Source organism: Dendropsophus ebraccatus, chromosome 11 (assembly GCF_027789765.1).
Source record: "Dendropsophus ebraccatus isolate aDenEbr1 chromosome 11, aDenEbr1.pat, whole genome shotgun sequence".
Lineage (NCBI taxonomy): Eukaryota > Metazoa > Chordata > Amphibia > Anura > Hylidae > Dendropsophus > Dendropsophus ebraccatus.
The window spans coordinates 42,265,115-42,284,500 of record NC_091464.1 but is presented as its reverse complement, the minus strand read 5'-3'; the positions used below and the strand labels follow the sequence as shown (position 1 = coordinate 42,284,500).

Below are 19,386 nucleotides of genomic sequence, written 5' to 3'. Positions count from 1 at the left end.
AGTCTCTTCAACTTTGGTATAAAAAGTGTCAACTCCAATTTGGTAAAAAAAAAAATGTTATACAAAAAGTCTAAAGACAAAGACAGCCCGAGCCACTGTGATGGATTTGTCACATCCTTAAATGTTCACACCTTGTATCTCCATCAGTCATTTTGGACCCTCTAATATCAGTTTATAACCTAGTCCTTGTTTCAGACTTGTGGATTTGTCTTCCCAGTAACATATACATCATGTGAGGTCTATGTGCACAGAAGTCTCGAGTTTTCAGTCGCTGCTCTGCTTTTTGTCTATGCTTGTACTTAGCCCATGTGATTCTCTCCTGCAAACTGCCTTTTGTGTGCTTTCCTCCATATCTACAGCCTTTGTGAGCTGTTCTTCAAGGATTCTCTCCATTCTATCCACCTTTTAGCTGTTGCGTAACTCAGTGGCATTCACTGATGCCTGGGGAGGGATGGGGCCTGCTCAACCAGCATTGGACTGGTCCATCCAAGGGGACTGAAAGAGGATCCTCTTCTGGGCCCTGACATCTGTGCAGTGCGCCGTGCTGCAGGCCCCTCTTTGCAATTCAGGGCACACATTTCAGATTCCTAGATGGGCATAGATTTTCAATGTGTGAGTGTGCTGGGAACATCCAGTGCATGCAGTGTCTCTGTAGCATGCTGCCAGCCCCAGAAGCTGAGAGAGAAGAACTCTATGTGAAAGATGAGATTTTTTATAGAGAAAAAAGGGGACCTAAGACTATATAGGAGCACAGAAGAGGCCTAATACTGGGCAAGGTTTATTTTGCGCAAAAGTTTGCTACTTTTCCTCCTTTTACGCAACTAATGTCTCTTCCTTGGGGGATAAATATGGATACCAGTGACATACTGCATAACCATAGTGTCAAGCTAGCCTAACTATAATTCACACCAGAAAACTGACTTGTGGCAGAAATCTAGCTGGCATAAATTGTGGTGCATGGACAGTGAAGGCTGGGTTCACATGTAGCTTTTGCATCAATATTTGGTCAGAATTTTTCACTTTAAAAAACATGCAAATGATTCCTTTAGGCTAGGCTATGGCTATTAATAGAAATCCAAGAATCACAAGATTTGTACTGACAAAAGTGCAAGGGATAAAACACCAGAGATAAAAAAGAAAAGCTTATAGTAATTTACCTTAAAATGAGAAACTCCTAGGGGGACATTCACTAAGGAGTCTAATATGTGTGACTCTTGGAGGGAGATTTATGAAAGGGTGTAAATAAAGACCTGGTGTAAGCTGCCCACAGCAACCAATCACAGCTCAGCTTTCAGCTCTGGTAGAATAAAAGCTGAGCTGTGATTGGTTACTGTGGGCAGTTTACACCAGGTGCATATTTACACCCTTTCATAAATCTCCCCCTTGGTGTCAATTTTGTTCCAATATCTTGTGACTGATTTATTAAAATTTAGCTCTGCCATAGTGAATGTAAAAAGTTGCAAATATTCAAAAATAACACAATCATATTCGAATGGTACTGACCAGACATGAGCCTACACCTGTTTGTGTGACTTTTTAAAAAGTCCCAAATGATAAATTGGAGGCTAATCTCGGATTATACAAATTTTGAGGTGAATACTCAAAACAGGCAGATTAAAAAATATTCGCCTGTCGAATACTGGTTCATAAATAGAACATATAAGTCCAATTATTCACTTAAAAATAGGCACAAAGCCTTTGATAAATTTACGTGGGACATTTTACTTCTACGTGTTTTCAGTTAAGACCAGTGTGAGTGATAATGAGTATTTCATGAAGAGGGAGTTCAAATCCTAGAAGAAGGAGGTAGTTTCTGAGGTCAATAGACACATACAGTATGCCAGGAGTTGTCTATATGAAATGGTTTCTGCCTTTATTGGTCATCAAGCACACACAATATTATTATCAGTTATTTAGGTGGACAACAGACATATATTAGGGATGTTTACATATGTCACAAGAAATACATCCTACGCAAGCATTGGCCTGGCTACCAGTAAATCGGACTAGTGTCCAGTAAATCCTCTCCACCCGCTCATACTTGTGGTTTAGTGCAACTTTCTGATAATGTGTTAAAAAGCCCTGGCAAAAGCAATAAACAACTTAAAAAACATGATATGAAAAGAGAGACAAGATGGCAAACAGAAGACTAAAAGGAGTCCTGTGTCCCACAGACATGTGAAATGAGATGTGTCAAGAAATTAATCTGCTGGTGCTAAACAAATAAATAAATAAATATTATTATTATTATTATTATTATTATTACTAATACTATTATTACTATTATTTATAGCGGGCAGTGAGATCTAAGTATCATCAACCGTAAAATGAAAAACAAGATCAGCCACGCATTGGTCACACAGGTAATGTGAGCGGCAGGAAATTGTCCGGTCACTCATCTTCATGTGGAGCCTTCCTCATCATCAGCTGTAAAGGAAAGAAAAGGGAAATATTGAAACCTCATGTTACAGTAAATGTAGCTCAATAATAAAGAAAATATTGGGGTATATTCACATGGCGTGGTTGTGTGCCGTACAGTCAAAAAAATCAAAACTACACCTATTCTGACACAATGGTTGGGGGCTTAATTTACTAGCCCCAAACCCTCAGCATTTGACTCCTGCTCTCTAAAATAGTTGGGTGCAGCCCTAGGGAGTCCTGGAAAACATGGCTACAGCCATATGCTATGTTAACGCACCGTCTAGATCAAAGACGTTATTTTTAAATAACGCCCATAATTTGTTGAATGACAGCCGTCAAATCAAAACAGTATCCAACTTGTCAAGGCAGCCGGACTGGTGAACCCAAGCGTTCGGCACCTTCGCTCATCACTAGTTAGGAGAGCTGGCAGATTCTCCTTATAGCGCTGTCTGCTCAGACTTGTACTTACTATCTTCATCTTTCCAGGGTTGCAGGTCTATTGCCGGGAAACTATCACAGTTTAGGAAATCTTGTGGGTAGGTGTTGCTTAGAAAGACATTTTGAGGGACTTCTTTTATGTTGGTGTTAGCACATATGATATGCGACAGAGTCACGCTCTCTATTGATGCTTTTTGTTCTGGACTAAATGTTGAAGGATTTTCATAGAAAAACCTAGTAAAATAAAAACACAACAGTCATACAGTCTTCCAGACTAATTTTGAGACGTAAAAAGTTTTATCTGTCACTAGCTGCCTACTCACTAGCTTCCTTGGTCCCTTTTTAGGCCATGATTCCCACTATGGGATCATAGCAGGGCATGGTATGGCGGCTGTTGATTTGGGGGGGTGTTGGTTAAAAAATCATTACGGGTAAATGGTGGGGGTGAAATTAAAAAGATGTTATAGTCACCTTTCCTGGTGCCCCCGCAGTGCTGCGTTACTGAGCTTCTGGACTCCACCAGCTGTCATCTACTCACGGTTTCCGGATATGTCACGACCCAGGTTCGACATTACAGACGCGTGGGATTTAGCCCACTTAGCCAATCAGTAACTGCAGTGGTGTCCCAACCCAGTCACTGACTGGCTGAGTGGGGCATCTGTCAGCCGGGTCGTGTCGTAGCCGGAGGGGAGCTCAAAAGACAGCAGCATCCAGGAGTGGGATGCGGCTCTGCGCAGGCACCAGGACAGGTGACTGTAACTTCTTTTCTATTTCCCCCCACCCCCTACTGAGGTGATTTTTTACCCCCCATCGGACTAATATTGATTATTATTTAGGGACTTCGATATTGCTGCCTTTCCCCGCTATGATCCCCTGGTGGGTACATAAACTTAAAGTGATCCAATACTCAGTAACTTTAATGTGGGTATGTTTAAAGAGACGCTGTTAGCTGCAATTCACATTCCAAACTGCGGACACTGTAACATAGCTGTTTGGGCCAGAAGACACATGGAACCTTTCCTATATCAGTCTGTGACACCTCCTTACTTCCCCTCCCATACCTCACCCTGCTTGGGATTTCGTTTCCAGGTGTCAATCAAGTAGGTGGGGGGGGGGGGGGAGAGACTTTCAGCTTGCAGGTCTTTGACTCTCTGTACTAGAGAAGAAATGCATTTTTTTTCTTTGTGAAAGCACAGATGGATATGTAGTGTCTAGAAACCCGTCGGCCACTGATGGGTTCCTCTCTTATTCCAGTCAGCCCTGAAGATATTTTTGTATAATAATCCTGTATTTTTTAGAGCTGACTTACTGCTTTTTGCCCACAAGATGCTGCCACTGAGTATTGCCTTATTTCTTCCAGCACATTGAAGTAGGATTGCCAGACAAATCCCTCTCCTATGCTCATGCAGACTCATTCTGGAAAATTCCCACCAATCGGACATTGAGTTGCCTCACAGTTCCTCCACCAATGAGGGATTAGCCCAACTTTAGCCCTTAAATATGGAAGTGTTTAGTTAACCTGGTTTTTGATGGTTTGTCCTAGAAAGTGTCCCTTACAAGTCTGCTGCACGAGAGTTCACCTCAGGGCTTGTCCAGGTGCCTGATCCTACAAAACATTTTTCTCCACAAGCCTCAAGCAAGTCATCCTAAGAGGGGCAACTACTATTAAGGGGTTCACTACTTGTCTACATCTGATGTGACCTTGTTCACCGGACGTCCTTCAGCTGACCAGAGCAATCCCAAACTGTTGGCAAAGAGCAAGTAAAGCCGAAGTACCCCACAGAACCTTACTCAATCACTTTGGGAAATTTTGAGGGATTAGCTACACCCAAATGTCCAGGCCTAGGGCCTGTGTTTCTGGATCTAGCACTCTGTGTTCTCTTTCTGCAAGAGGCGGTATTCTCTAAACTGTGAGTATAGGTATTCTTCTATCAACAGTCAAGTATTAGGGTCACCCTGAGTTCTTCACTGCCTAGACAGGTTCCCTGAGAGCCCCCTATCTACTCTACAAGTCTACTACCTAAAAATACCTAAGAGACTTTGCAACTAAAGTATCTCTTATTTAAAACTGATCTCCAAGTATTTCAAAGGAATTGGCAATCATACTAAAGTGCAAAGCACTTGTTCTGAACTTCTTCTAATGTATTGAACTGTTCTCCCACTTTAAGAACTGTTTCAGTAAAGCATTCACGTGGTTAAAGAGGTACTCCATCAGAAAAAAAAAAAAATCTTTCAAATCAACTAGCGTAAGAAAGTACCTGTGATTTGTAATTTATTATTAAAAGTCTCCAGTCTTCCAGTACTTATCAGCGGCTGTATGTCCTGCAGGAAGTGGAGTATTATTTCCAGTCTGACACAGTGCTCTCTACTGCCACCTCTGTTCATGTTAGAAATTGTCCAGATTAGTAGCAAATCCCCATAAAAAACCTTTACTGCTCTCTAGACTTGACAGAATACACCACTTCCTGCAGGACATACAGGAGCTGATAACTACTGGAATTTTTTTAATAATAGAAGTAAATTACAAATCTCTGACACTTTCTGGTACCAGTTGCTTTGAAAACTGGAGTACCCCTTTAAGTTATCCTAGACCCCTGATGGCGAACCTATGACACGCGTGTCAGCACTGACACGCGTAGCCATAGATGCCGCCATGCGGCCGCATAGAGAAAAGTGTGCTGAACTGCCTTGGAGCTTGTATGCAGCCGCATACAAGCTCCAAGGCAGTTCAGCGTCCTTACAGTGCACCCTGACCCCACGTACTCCCCACCCCACGTACTGCCCGGACGCAGCTACTGTGACGTCACCCGGCACAATAGCTGCGTACGGCCGGCCGGAGCGGTGCCGCGCTCCAGCTCCGCCTGTCCTGCTTCCAGCCCCGCCTGCTCCTGCCTGCAGTGTCGTCTCCTGGTGATCACAGCATGATCCTGGACGGCAGCAGGATTGTAAGTGTGTGTGCGGAGGGATGGGGGTCGGGAGATGGGTCAGGTGATAAGTAAAGCTTGTGTTTGCGTGGGGAGGGATGGGGCCAGGTGGGGTATTGTGTGTGGGAAGGGATGGAGCCAGGGGGGTATTGTGTTTGGGAAGGGATGGAGCCAGGTGGGGTATTGTGTGTGGGAAGGGATGGAGCCAGGTGGGGTATTGTGTGTGTGTGTGGGATGGGGCCAGGTGGGGTATTGTGTGTGTGTGTGTGGGAAGGGATGGAGCCAGGTGGGGTATTGTGTGTGTGTGGGGGGGAGGGAGGGATGGGGCCAGGTGGGGTATTGTGTGTGTGTGTGGGAAGGGATGGAGCCAGGTGGGGTATTGTGTGTGTGTGGGGGGGAGGGATGGGGCCAGGTGGGGTATTGTGTGTGGGAAGGGATGGAGCCAGGTGGGGTATTGTGTGTGTGGGGGAGGGATGGGGCCAGGTGGGGTATTGTGTGTGGGAAGGGATGGAGCCAGGTGGGGTATTGTGTGTGTGGGGGAGGGATGGGGCCAGGTGGGGTATTGTGTGTGGGAAGGGATGGAGCCAGGTGGGGTATTGTGTGGAGGGGATGGGGCCAGGTGGGGTATTGTGTGTGTGTGTGTGTGTGTGTGTGGGAAGGGATGGGGCCAGGTGGGGTATTGTGTGTGGGGGATGGGGCCAGGTGGGGTATTGTGTGTGTGGGAAGGGATGGGGCCAGGTGGGGTATTGTGTGTGTGGGAAGGGATAGGGCCAGGTGGGGTATTGTGTGTGGGAAGGGATGGGGCCAGGTGGGGTATTGTGTGGGAAGGGATGGGGCCAGGTGGGGTATTGTGTGTGGGAAGGGATGGGGCCAGGTGGGGTAGTGTGTGGGGGGGATGGGGCCAGGGGGGGGTATTGTGTGTGGGGGGGGGAGGGATGGGGCCAGGTGGGGTATTGTTTGTTTGTGGGGGGAGGGATGGGGCTAGGTGGGGTATTGTGTGTATGAGTGGGGAGGGATGGGGCCAGGTGGGGTATTGTGTGTATGAGTGGGGAGGGATGGGGGTTAGGTAGGGTAGTGTATTGGGAGGAATGAGGGTCAGGTGGGGTAGTGTATGGGGAGGGATGAGGGTCAGGCAGGGTAGTGTATGGGGAGGGATGGGGCCAGGTGGGGTATTGTGTGTATGAGTAGGGAGGGATGGGGGTTAGGTAGGGTAGTGTACAGTTATGCTTCCCTAGCTTGTTTCGAAGCGATCTGAGGCAGGTCATTTACTTGGAAATCTTCGCCCAGCCCTGTAAACCACACAGAACCTTTTGGATCGAAAAATCAAGTTCAATTTGGCTGAAATAAGTACTTCGTACGGGACCGCATGGAAATCCACGGCCGTGAGTTTCAACATTTCCGTCCTCTAACAATGGTCTTGTTCATTTTTCACAGCGCCGCATACTATCCAGCCGTAAGCTCATTCGTAGTGTGCATTGTGTGGTCGTATATCGTATGCTTTCAAGCAAACGCATCAACCTCAAAACTACGTGCATATATTCGCGGTTCGCACTACGGACAGATTCATACGCAGTGTGAACATAGCCTTAAAGACATGTGTTTGGGACCCAGGAAGGGCAAGTACCACTGAGGCCTTGTGACAAGTGCTGAAATAGTACAGCAAAACCTTACCACAAATAGTACAGCAAAACCTTACCACAAATATATAAAAAGTACAATGTATTTCCTTAATCTAACAGCTATCGAAAAGTTGTTTGAACCATGAATTACAGCTGAGTGATTTCCCTATAGACTTGATTGACTAGCAGCTGTCGCCATTGGTTTTATCTTCTTGGTTTTAAAAATTCTGACAGACTTGCTTTTTATCAAAATATTTAAATAAAACGTGATACTTACCAATCTCCATCTCTAGTTCTACGGAACTGATTTCCAATTATACAAGAAAACAACTCTCCAGTTCTACCTCCAGGAACTAAAGGTTCACAGATTCCACCAATCCAGAGATCTATGTTTTCACACGTCCCATACAAATCTATTAGCTTCTCAGCAAGCTCTGTATTATTCAGTACGACGGCCAGTTCATCTACATTCTGTGGTGCAGAAAGGTTACAGAATCTTCTCCATTTATTGTATCCTTGTAAAGAAAATGATCAGTGCTCAAATACACCGGAAATGGCAAAATACACAAAAAGGAAAGGATAGGCAGGTTATTCATATTAGAACAATTACATTTCATTGATCTAGGAAAATTCTTCATAGGTAGGGTGGGGGAAGGATATTTTCTTTTTTGTTTCCTTTACTTCAAAACGGACAAAAATATAACATGCTGGTCCCCAGGGGGTCATGCTCAAAAAATATTTTTCTTTCAAATCAGCTGGTTTTACAAAGTTATATAGAATTGTAACCAACTTCTATTTAAAAATAACATATCTTCCCATTCTTATCAGCTGCTGTATGTTCTGCAGGAAGCGAAAATTATTATGTTAATTTGTTTTCCCTAAGACCCATTGGCATCACAACATTGGGGTATTATCGCCCCTGCGAGCCCCTGGGACGAAAGAATATTTAATGAATACTTAAAGTAAACGTTTTAATCTTTATTACTCCTCCCCCAGGAAGTATAAATAGACCCCACCTCCCTACACACCTCAGTCAATTATAAAGAACATAACACAGGGAGGGTGTCTTGTGATGCCAATGGGTCTTAGGGAAAACAAATTAACATAATAATTTTCGCTTCCCTATCGTCCCATTGGCATCACAACATTGGGGAATTAGCAAGAATGCTCCTCAATGGGTGGGTTCTCGATTATAGCTGCAGACAATACTGATCTTGCAAACGTTGTTCTTGTAGCACAAGACGCGTCCAACTGATAATGTTTCACAAAAGTCGAAAGGGAAGACCAGGTCGCTGCCTGACAAATCTCCTCCAAGGGCACAGCGGCACGCTCAGCCCAGCTAGAGGCTACTGCCCTGGTCGAATGAGCCTTAGTGAATTCTGGAGGAGTCAGATCGGCCATCGTATAACAAAGTGCTATGGAATCGCAGATCCACCGAGATATTATAGGCTTAGATGCCTTCTTCCCTTTATTCTGACCTGAAAAAAGTACAAAAAAATTCTCCTTTTTGCGGAAAGAAGTCACTCTGTCCAAGTATATTCTTATCGATCTTGATACGTCAAGAAGAGAAAGATCCAGTTCCTCCTGAGCCGATCCGGCCGGAGAAAAAACAGGCAGTACCACAGGCTGATTGATATTAGAAAAAGTGGCTACTTTAGGAAGAACACCTGGAAGAAATCGCAAAATGACTTTGTCCTGAAAAAACATAACATAAGGTGGAGAGGAACCGAGAGCTTGCAGCTCTCCCACTCTCTTGGCAGATATAATTGCCAGCAAAAACGCAACCTTAAAGGATAGAAATTTATAATCTGTTTCTTCCAGAGGCTCAAATGGTGGAAGGCATATGCGTTTTAGCACTAAGGACAAATCCCAAGGCTCCGCCTGCCTAACAATGTTAGGTCTTAATCTGGTGACAGCTTTGATGAAGTTCTTGATTTCCATGAACTGGAACAACCGTAGACTTAGATGTGCTGAAAGGGCCGCTATTTGGACTTTAATGGATGCAGGATGAGTCCCCTGTCAAACCCCTCTTGGAGAAATTCTAATATCTGAGGGGTAGAACTTTTTAGTAGAGCACCAAGCCTGGAAAATCCTCCATATTCTTAGATAAGACCTATTCGTGGCAGTGCTGTGTGCATGAGAGAGAGTCTGCAAGACTCTCTCAGATAACCCAGGCTCTAAAATGGCCCCTCTAGCCTCCAAGCCGTCAGGTTGAGGCTGTCCAGGTCCCTGCAAAGATGTTGCCCCTGAACTATTAGGTCTGGATAACAAGGAAGTTTCCACCAGTTCCCTCTGCTCATGTTCATGAGCATGGAAAACCAAGACCTTTTCGGCCAGAAGGGGGCTACCATGATTACTGATGCTTGGTCCATCCTGATCTTCGTCAGTACTCTGGGAATCATGGAGATTGGTGGGAAGATGTAGGCTAGTTGGAAATCCAACGGAATTGTCATAGCATCTACCACCATCGGGTTGTCCGACGTATACAGAGAACAAAATTGCGTCAGTTTGGCATTGTTTGCTGACGCCATGAGGTCTATTTGAGGAAGTCCCCAACGATGTGTTAACTGAATGAACACTCTCCTTGAAAGTGACCATTCCCCTGGGACTGTAAGACCTCGACTCAAGCGATCTGCTAGAGTATTGTGTATTCCTCTGATATGCATTGCAAATAACCTGGACACTCTGGTTTCTGCCCATCTGAAGATCTTCTCCACCTCTCTGAGAAGTGAAGGGGATCTGGTACCTCCCTGTTTGTTCAGGTAGGCTACACAGGCTATGTTGTCTGTCCTGATTCTCACAGCTCGGTGTAGAATGGCAGGAGCGAAATGAAGAAGAGCAAGATAAATTGCCCTGAGTTCCCGAATGTTGGAGGGAAGAGCAGATTCCTGGCTTCTGCGGCCGAGGTAAGTAGACCCAGGAATCTCATTAGAGTTCTTATAGAAACTTGACGCGGAGGGATCAGAAATTGCGCTCCTGCCTGGATCCGTTGTACTCTGGGAGTAGAAAGAAACAATTTCATTTGAGACGAATCTATTAGGAACCCTAGGAAAACCTTGGTCCTGGATGGAATAAGGTCTGACTTCTCGTGGTTGATAAGCCATCCTAGCTGTTGCAGTATGTCCTGGACATAATTCAACTGCTGACTCAGAAGATTCTGAGTCTGAGCCATAATCAACCAATTGTCTAGGTATGGGATGATCTTTATTCCCTGCAGACGGAATAAGACCATCATTGAAGACACGATCTTTGTGAAGACGAAAGGGGCAGAGGTTATCCCGAATGGGAGAACCTTGAATTGTAAGTGCCTCACCTTTCCTTGAAGTTGTATCGCGATCCTTAGGTACCTCCTGTGAGCCTCTAAGATTGGAACATGGAGATATGCATCCTGAAGATCTATGGATGCCATAAAATCCCCCTCTTGGAGGACCGATCTTACCGATTTTATGCTCTCCATGAGAAACCTCTTCTTTACCATGAATCTGTTTAGATAGCGCAGATCTATAATAAGCCTCCACTTTCCGGATGGCTTGGGCACGAGAAATACTGGAGAGTATACTCCCAGACCAATCTCTGCCAGCGGAACGTCTTCTAACGCCTCTATGGAAAGAAGATGAAGAATCTCTCTTTCTAGAACCGTCTGCTTTTCTGGAGCTAGTTTCCTTGATAGGAGAAACCTTGGGGGAGGAAGAAGAGAAAAAAGAAGAACATAGCCACTGCTTATAATGTTTCTTTGAATCTTTATTCTGCTGCTTGCCAGATGTTCTCCTGGAGTAGTTTCTTCCTCTCCCTCTATACTGATACCTGCCTCTCCCACGCTGAGGCCACCTTGCTCTCCGAAAGGACTCACGTGGTTTATAAGAGAGCGGTAGAGATTTCCCCTTTTTATCAGATAATTCCTCCATGAGTTTATCTAATTCGGAGCCAAACAACCTTCCTGGTTGAAATTCCATGTTGCACAACTGGAATTTGGAATTAGCATCCCCAAACCAGGGTTTTAACCACAGCGCTCTCCTACCTGCAGTGGAGAGAGCCATGGTTTTTGATGCCAGTCTGGTCCTCTGGGAAGCCGCGTCACAGAGGAAATCTATACCCATATTTATCTTTTTGAAGGAGCGAAGGACCTTGTCTCTGCTCACTCCTGATTCCAGGTTTTCCTGGACCTTGGCTAGCCACCTTCTGAGGCTTCTAGAAACCTCGAATGAAGAGATTGAAACTGCCCCTTGGGCAGCGCCCGCGGTATAGGATCTTTTAAGGGCAACTTCAACTCTTCTGTCCATGGGGTCTTTTAGATTTGACCCATCTTCCACCGGCAAAACCGTGCGCTTGGACTGTTTGGCTATTGCCGTATCAACCTTGGGAGGTTCTATCCAATCCTTGCTTTGTTCTTCATTAAGAACATACAAGGTTTTAAACCTTTTACTCAGGACAGGAGCCTTTTCAGGCTTCTTCCACTCAGTCTGTAGCATTGACATAGAAGTCTCTCCTACATAAAAGGCCCTAGGCTTTTTAGTGGAGGAGGTACCCTCTTCTAGTTCTTCTGGGTGAATCTCCGCCTGCACAGCTTTGCGAAGCTTGTAGATTCTATCTGCAGTGAAGTACCCTTTAAACAGCTCTTTTTCGTCCTCTGAAGTAGAGGAAGACTCAGAAGAAGAGGAAGATGTTTTCCTATGATCAATGATCTTCAATTCAGACCCCTAGAGTAGGAATATATATATATATATATATATATATATATAAGAAACTGACCCAAAGAGCATACTCAGCAATAGGAAACTTACTTACAGGCTGAGAAGTAGAGGGTCAGCAAGGGTCTTCTGGACATAATCCTTGACCCAGACAACCACGTCCTGCACATCAGGCTCCTCATTAGGTCTATCCACCAGCTTAGGACGGCAGGATGTACATCGTACTGCAATAATATTTATGCATAAATACGTTGCTAATAAAAAAGAACCAAATCTTATCTGTGTAGCAGATCTCATACGGTATTCGTATCCGTCCGGGAGAGGAGTCTCACAGTCTGCGCAAGTAAAATGCTTTCTCTTCCCAGGTCTTTTTACAGAAGGGCTGGTATCCATCTCAGACATCTAAAATGAAAGGGTTTGTTTAGCTCAGGGGTGGGGAACTCCCCTGTGATGCTCGCCGCTCTGGAGGAGGAAGGAGCCGGCATACACAGCATTCTCCGGTGTCTGTGACAGCTGCCGGACACAGGAGGATGCTGTCTATGCCGGCTTCTTCCCCAGCAGAGCGGCGCGTGTCTTCAGTCTCCTGCGGGCCGCGCGCGATGACGTCATTTCATCGCGCGCCGCCTGCAGGAGAAGACCGGCACAGAGGACCTGGGACAGAAGAGGACATGGGCAGCGTGGGAACGGAGGTAAGGTGAGTGGGATGTTTATTTTTTTTATTTGGGGGTTAACTAGGCCACCAGGGACATGCCTGATGGGGGTTAACTAGGCCACCAGGGACATGACTGATGGGGGTTAACTAGGCCACCAGGGACATGCCTGATGGGGGTTAACTAGGCCACCAGGGACATGCCTGATGGGGGTTAACTAGGCCACCAGGGACATGCCTGATGGGGGTTAACTAGGCCACCTGGGACATGCCTGATGGGGGTTAACTAGGCCACCAGGGACATGCCTGATGGGGGTTAACTAGGCCACCTGGGACATGCCTGATGGGGGTTAACAAGGCCACCAGGGACATGCCTGATGGGGGTTAACTAGGCCACCTGGGACATGACTGATGGGGGTTAACTAGGCCACCAGGGACATGACTGATGGGGGTTAACTAGGCCACCTGGGACATGACTGATGGGGGTTAACTAGGCCACCTGGGACATGACTGATGGGGGTTAACTAGGCTACCAGGGACATGACTGATGGGGGTTAACTAGGCCTACCAGAGGCATCACTGGGGGGGTTAACTAGGTTACCAGGGACATGACTTGGGGGTTAACTAGACTACAAGGGGCATCACTGGGGGGTTAACTACAATAGCAGGGCATCACTGGGGGTTAACTACAATAGCAGGGGAACTAGGGGAACAATACTTTGCCTTGCCCTGGGTGCTGCAAACCCACGCTACTAACTGCCGCACACGGTATGCGGCCCTCGAATGATTTTATTAATGCCCGACCGGCCCTCGACATGGAAAAGGTTCCCCACCCCTGGTTTAGCTTAATAGACCTAGTCCATAGAACTGCAATAATTACTTTAGCCACAAGGTGGCAGCAAAGTACTTACATTGTAACTCACAGTGCTGTATCCACAGGAATCAGAACTTAGCTGCAATGTTACACACACACAGCAGTACAGATCAGATGATCTGCCTGCTGTACCTCTGCAGCCTCTTTTATAGTGAGGCTGCACCTGAGACGCGGCGCACGGCGCACGCCGCCGAGACGCCGCCGGAAACAACGAAATACCAGGTGGAACGCAACTTGCGTTCCACCTGACGTCACTTCCGGAACGCAAGCCCGGAAACCGGAAATGCCGCGGCCGAGTGGAACTCATCTGCGTTCCACAGCGAATCAGCCGCAGAAAGGAAAAAGAAGCACACTGCTCTTCAGCAATGTGAACGGATTCACAGTGTGGCACCTATATTACCTATTACCGAGGTCTCCAGCGGGGCAACATCTTAGTAACACCGCATACAGGTACCTGAAAGGAGAGAAAGAAAAAAGGGGGGGGGGGGAGGGATAGTCCCATAGGGCTACAGAAACGAAGAAAAAAAGACTGAGGTGTGTGGGGAGGTGGGGTCTATTTATACTTCCTGGGGGAGGAGTAATAAAGATTAAAACGTTTACTTTAAGTATTCATTAAATATTCCTTCGTCCCAGGGGCTCGCAGGGGCGATAATACCCCAATGTTGTGATGCCAATGGGACGATAGGGAAATGTTGTTTTCTTTTCAGTCTGACACAGTGCTCTCTGCTGCCACCTCTGGCCAAGACAGGAACTGTACAAAACAGAAGAGGTTTTCTATAGGGATTTGCTGCTGCTCTGCACAGTTCCTGTCTCGGACAGAGATGCAGTCTAGCTCTTTCCTAACCTGAAAATATTGCAACAGTACTGTACATCAAAACTCTTCCAGTACCTGGTAATCCAAGATCGCGACCTCTCTGCATATTAATAGAAGCCAGATCCAGACTGACGCGACTGACCATCTCAAAGAGACGATTCCTCAATTCCTCAACCACAATCGCATTCTGGCGGTTTAGTTTGGCTTTTTTGGCTATCATACCACGAAGTAAAGGATCAATCCCACCTAGATGAAAATGATAATACACACAAGCAGAGTACTGTAGGGTGAAGAATGACAAAATTATCATTACATGTATTGGGGAACAAATTTATTATGTTACCTTGTGTCACTATCCTGTATGTTGCAAAGAACAACTTATGGAATGGGACTACTGGTTCTGGTTCAAAGGGAGTGTAACCTTCTGCCAGCCTCACCATAACTGGTGGTACTGTGGCGTGACCCATTCTGAAGGCGATGGTGTAGACACTTGCTATTCTTGGGTCCTCATCTTCATTGTAAGATACATATGCAGGAAGAACTTTTAACAAATTATCGCCCAACAGCAACGGCAGCCAGTCTTTGTATGTCATTTTCTGTCAACCAAAAAGAAAAACGCTACATACAGTACTTATCTAAAAAACTGAATAGTAATGTAGCCGTAGTATGAGCATAGCATGCAATCACAACTGGAGGCCTATAGACCCAAGTGTCATAGAAAGGAGCAAGTGCACAAGTATGTATGTATTGCTTGTATTCAGCAGCATTGCAGTGTATATACAGTATACTACACCTGTTGCATGCCTCCTAATATCTTGCGAGATTCTTGATAGTTTTTCTCTCCAGGCCAATGTGGATTTAGCTTGTGCAGCTCCGTAGCAATACGGTTGTGTTCTCGCAAGAGAAGGGTATGAAGCACCATTAGCCCAGTTTGCTCATTAACTCGAACATCACCTGCAACAAATTTAAGCCATCACCAAACTGGACCAAGATTGTAAACTAATGGTACTTTTACACAGAGCGATAATTCGCCCGATCGCACGATTAACGATTTTGAATGAACAATGTTTTTTATATAACGATCTGCGTTTAGACGGAACCATATATCGTACGGAAAAATCGTTTTGCGATCGCTTAAGCCTATCTCACACATAGGTGAAATCGTTGAAAGACTGTTTACACGATGATTTGAGAACATGTTGAAAGATCAAAATGAACGATTTCTCACTCGTCGCTTGATCGTTCGCTGCGTTTACACGTACGATTATCATTTGAATTCTATCGTTATCGTGCAAATTCGAATGATAAATTGTTCCGTGTAAAAGGACCATTAGAATGCCATTACACAGAGAGATTTATCTGACAGATTATTGACTGATTACTTAAGTACCGGCCGGATGATCCTTCGGCCGCAGAGCTCTGATGCGGGCGCATCAGCGCGCGCCTGCATCAGAGCTTCCCATAGCACACAGTGAAGCGAGCAGCCGGAGCCGCTCGCTTCACTGTGTGAACTGACAGGCCTTTCTGTGGCCGGAATTCACTGAATTCCGGACGCAGAAAACTGACATGTCAGTTATTTGCGGCGCCGTATGGGATCCCAGCCGGAGCATACACGATGTGTATATGCTCCGGCCGGGATCCCATTGAAAGTAAGGCATTGTTCCATCGCGCCAAAAGTACGGCTGTTGTTTCCATCGGCAACAATGGCCGTACTTTTACGTAGTGTGAACATAGCCTTAGGCTGTATTTGCTTTATTGCATCTTTTATTTTCCCTTTATCTTACTGCAATTGTGCAAGTTTCAGCAAAATGACGGGCCAAAAACTCCATGTGTAAATACAGCCATAGGCTATGTTCATACTACGTAAGTTTCCGTCCGTAGCGCGCTCCGTGAATAAGCGGCCGGAGATTTACGTACTTTGCGTACAATGGAAAGTATATGATCTACGGCTGCACACTTCACACTACGTACGAACTTACGCCCGGATCGTATGCGGCGCCATAAAAAATGAACCAGACCATTGTTTCTGGACGGAAATGCTGTAACTTACACCCGTAGCGTAACATGCGGTCCCGTACGGAGTGGTGATATCTTCATTTTTACACTTTGATTTGCCGATCCAAAAGGTTCTGTGGGGTGTCCGGGGCTAGCCGAAGATTTCCAAATAAAAGACTGCTGTCAGATCGCTCGGGAAGCGTACGCAGCTTACGGGCGTAAGTTCGCGGACCGTACGTAGCCGGCTGCAACTTGCGTAAATCCCAGCTGGAGTTTTACACGTATATGTCCGGCCGCAAAAAATATGCGGCCGGACATATACGTAGTGTGAACATAGCCATATGCTGCTTTTACACATGGCAGTTTTTTGGATAACTGCCACTTCAGTTTTTGTGCCAAAAGCAGAAATGGTTCCAGCAGGAAAGAGGAGTTAGTACACTAGTGTGAACTTGAACTGTTTAGGAGCTCCCTACATCATAATAAATCGTGATGCTGGGAGCTCCCAGGTCCAGCCCGCAGAACAGAATTCTGCGGATGTGTGAATGACCCCTAACTGAAATGGAAAAAAGTAATCAATAATCTAGACCTAATACAGATATAAAAACATATTTGTAATATACAACTACCAAGATGATAAAAACCTTAAAGAATGAGGTCACAACATACACTTGGAATCAACAGCTGTAGGTCATAAAGTTTTTCAGGTTTTTTCTGTAAAACTACTCATGTGAGGGAGGCTGTCTACACTGTTTTGCAAGTCTCACTGTTTCACAATTTAAGGCTATGTTCACACTGCGTACGAGTCCGGCCGTATTTTGTACGCCGGCGTACATGTGCGGCTGAAACTACGGGCGAGGGAAATATCGACATGCGGCCGGATGCGTACGAACCGCGAACATACGCCCGTAGTACAGTTATGCTTCCCTAGCTTGTTTCGAAGCGATCTGAGGCAGGTCATTTACTTGGAAATCTTCGCCCAGCCCCGTAAACCACACAGAACCTTTTGGATCGAAAAATCAAGTTCAATTTGGCTGAAATAAGTACTTAGTACGGGACCGCACTGAAATCCACGGCCGAGAGTTTCAACATTTCAGTCCTCAAACAATGGTCTTGTTTATTTTTCACGGCGCCGCATACGATCCGGCCGTAAACTCATACGTAGTGTGCATTGTGCGGCCGTATATTGTATACTTTCGAGCGAACGCATCAACCTGAAAACTACGTGCGTATATTCGCGGTTCTCACTACGGCCGGAATCATACGCAGTGTGAACTTAGCCTTAAGGCTCAAATTTGCAGTCTTTATTCACTTTTTTTGTGCTTTTGAGATATTTTTGTCCCTCTTTGTCCGCTGTTTGTAGCTTTTTTGGGGGGATTGAGCAAAACATTTAGCCCAGACAATGGCTATTTCAATTTGGACTAGAATATATTGAAAAATGCAGTCAATAAAAACAGCCATTTTAGGACTGTAAACGTCCCAAGAACACCACAACGATTCTTTTTACTATCATTTTATAATATGGAGGGACACATGCCCTTTTTGCTATTGCATTTGATAGAACTTAATAATAATAGTATGCTCTTAGGTAAAAAATATCTGTCGACTGTCATGCTTGTGTGTATGGGGCTGTCCTGAACAACCACCAACAGATGTTGGTGGTTGTGATAGGGGTCAGCCATGATGGAAGTTGACCCCTTTGTTCAGAGTTAAATAAGCCACTGTGAGAGTGTTCTGGCTGTGGCTTGCCCTTCCCTTTGCCAAATGTTTTTGTGTATAGGGAGGATGGGTGGGAGATATAACTGACGGCTGTCAGTTATCCAAGGTGTATGAGGACATTTACACTCCAAGTAAACCTGGATATGTGTGGTTTTTCGGCATATGTCAGAAAAGGCAATTTCTAAAGGCAATTTCTACAGATTGAGGCTGTGATATGGATTTCACAGTAACACACATGGTAGCTGTATCGAAACTTTACACACCTTTAAGAGTACTGCTCTAACAGAGAAGACGAGTGGCTTACAAGAAAAGGTAAAGAAAGCATGTACAGTAAAATAAAGCAGCTAGGCTGTCCTATCTTAGGGTAGCATAGACTAGTGATAGAGAAGCTGAACAGAATGATGTATCACTTACATAATTCTGTGTAGCTGATTTGGAGATATCCTACTGAATAACATGGACAAAAAGTAGTCCTCTCCATTATGTGTGTGAGCTCAGTAGTCCTAGATATTCATGAGAAGCAGAAAACTCCACCTACCAGTTGCTGATTGGAAGTTATCTATCCATGCTGTGTATAGGCAGTAAACTGTCAATCAGCAGCTGGGGGGAGGGGTGTGGCTAGAACCCTATTCTCCTGCATATCAGGAAAACAACTGAACAAAATGTTGTAAGTAATATACCGATCTGTTCAGCATTTCTGTCACTAGTTCATGCTGTCCCTTATTTAAGGCAGAATAAACCTAGTGACAGATTCCCTTTAATAACATTTCACACACGTACTACATATCGTAATTGTTACATATTAAGTTCCATCGGGATCATGAAAGGAATCGGTAAGCCTCACCTGCAAGAAAACAGGGAATTCCTAATGTCTCGTTTGTCTTTGTACAGATGTCAGTTGGACCCTTAGTAAACGGCAGGTAGGACAAACCATTGTCGGTGAACTGCTGATTTACGGCCAACAGACCGAGATCATTTGTGTTGTTACGAAGCAATGTGGCCACTTTGTTGTCACTACCATAGACCTGGCTTGCATCAGTATATGCCGTCACAACATTGATCTGAACACGAAGTGGATTTATTAAGCTGCACACAGGGGCATGACGAAACATTGGGATACACTCAGAGCCATTAACATATCGAGGATCATTTGGTGGAATCTAAAACACAAAAAAATTCAACATTATGAGATTTAAAGGGGTAGTGCGGCGGTAAAAAATTATTCACAGACTAACACACATTACAAAG

At 45.2% G+C, this 19,386-nt stretch overlaps 1 protein-coding gene across 2 annotated transcripts in view; it reads right to left on the bottom strand.

Moving 5' to 3' along the window:
- Window positions 1–1,847: 1,847 nt before the first annotated feature.
- The window catches only part of LOC138767142 (myeloperoxidase-like), a 35,233-nt gene continuing 17,694 nt past the window's right edge, over window positions 1,848–19,386 (bottom strand). For both annotated transcript variants that reach the window (XM_069944441.1, XM_069944442.1), the window contains 7 exons: window positions 18,983–19,298; window positions 15,221–15,381; window positions 14,771–15,023; window positions 14,503–14,673; window positions 7,680–7,917; window positions 2,891–3,093; window positions 1,848–2,427 (listed from right to left, as the gene is read on the bottom strand). In XM_069944441.1, the coding sequence (XP_069800542.1) occupies window positions 2,402–2,427; window positions 2,891–3,093; window positions 7,680–7,917; window positions 14,503–14,673; window positions 14,771–15,023; window positions 15,221–15,381; window positions 18,983–19,298 (1,368 nt within the window). In that variant the 3' untranslated portion in view covers window positions 1,848–2,401. The remainder of the gene's footprint in view (window positions 2,428–2,890; window positions 3,094–7,679; window positions 7,918–14,502; window positions 14,674–14,770; window positions 15,024–15,220; window positions 15,382–18,982; window positions 19,299–19,386) is intronic.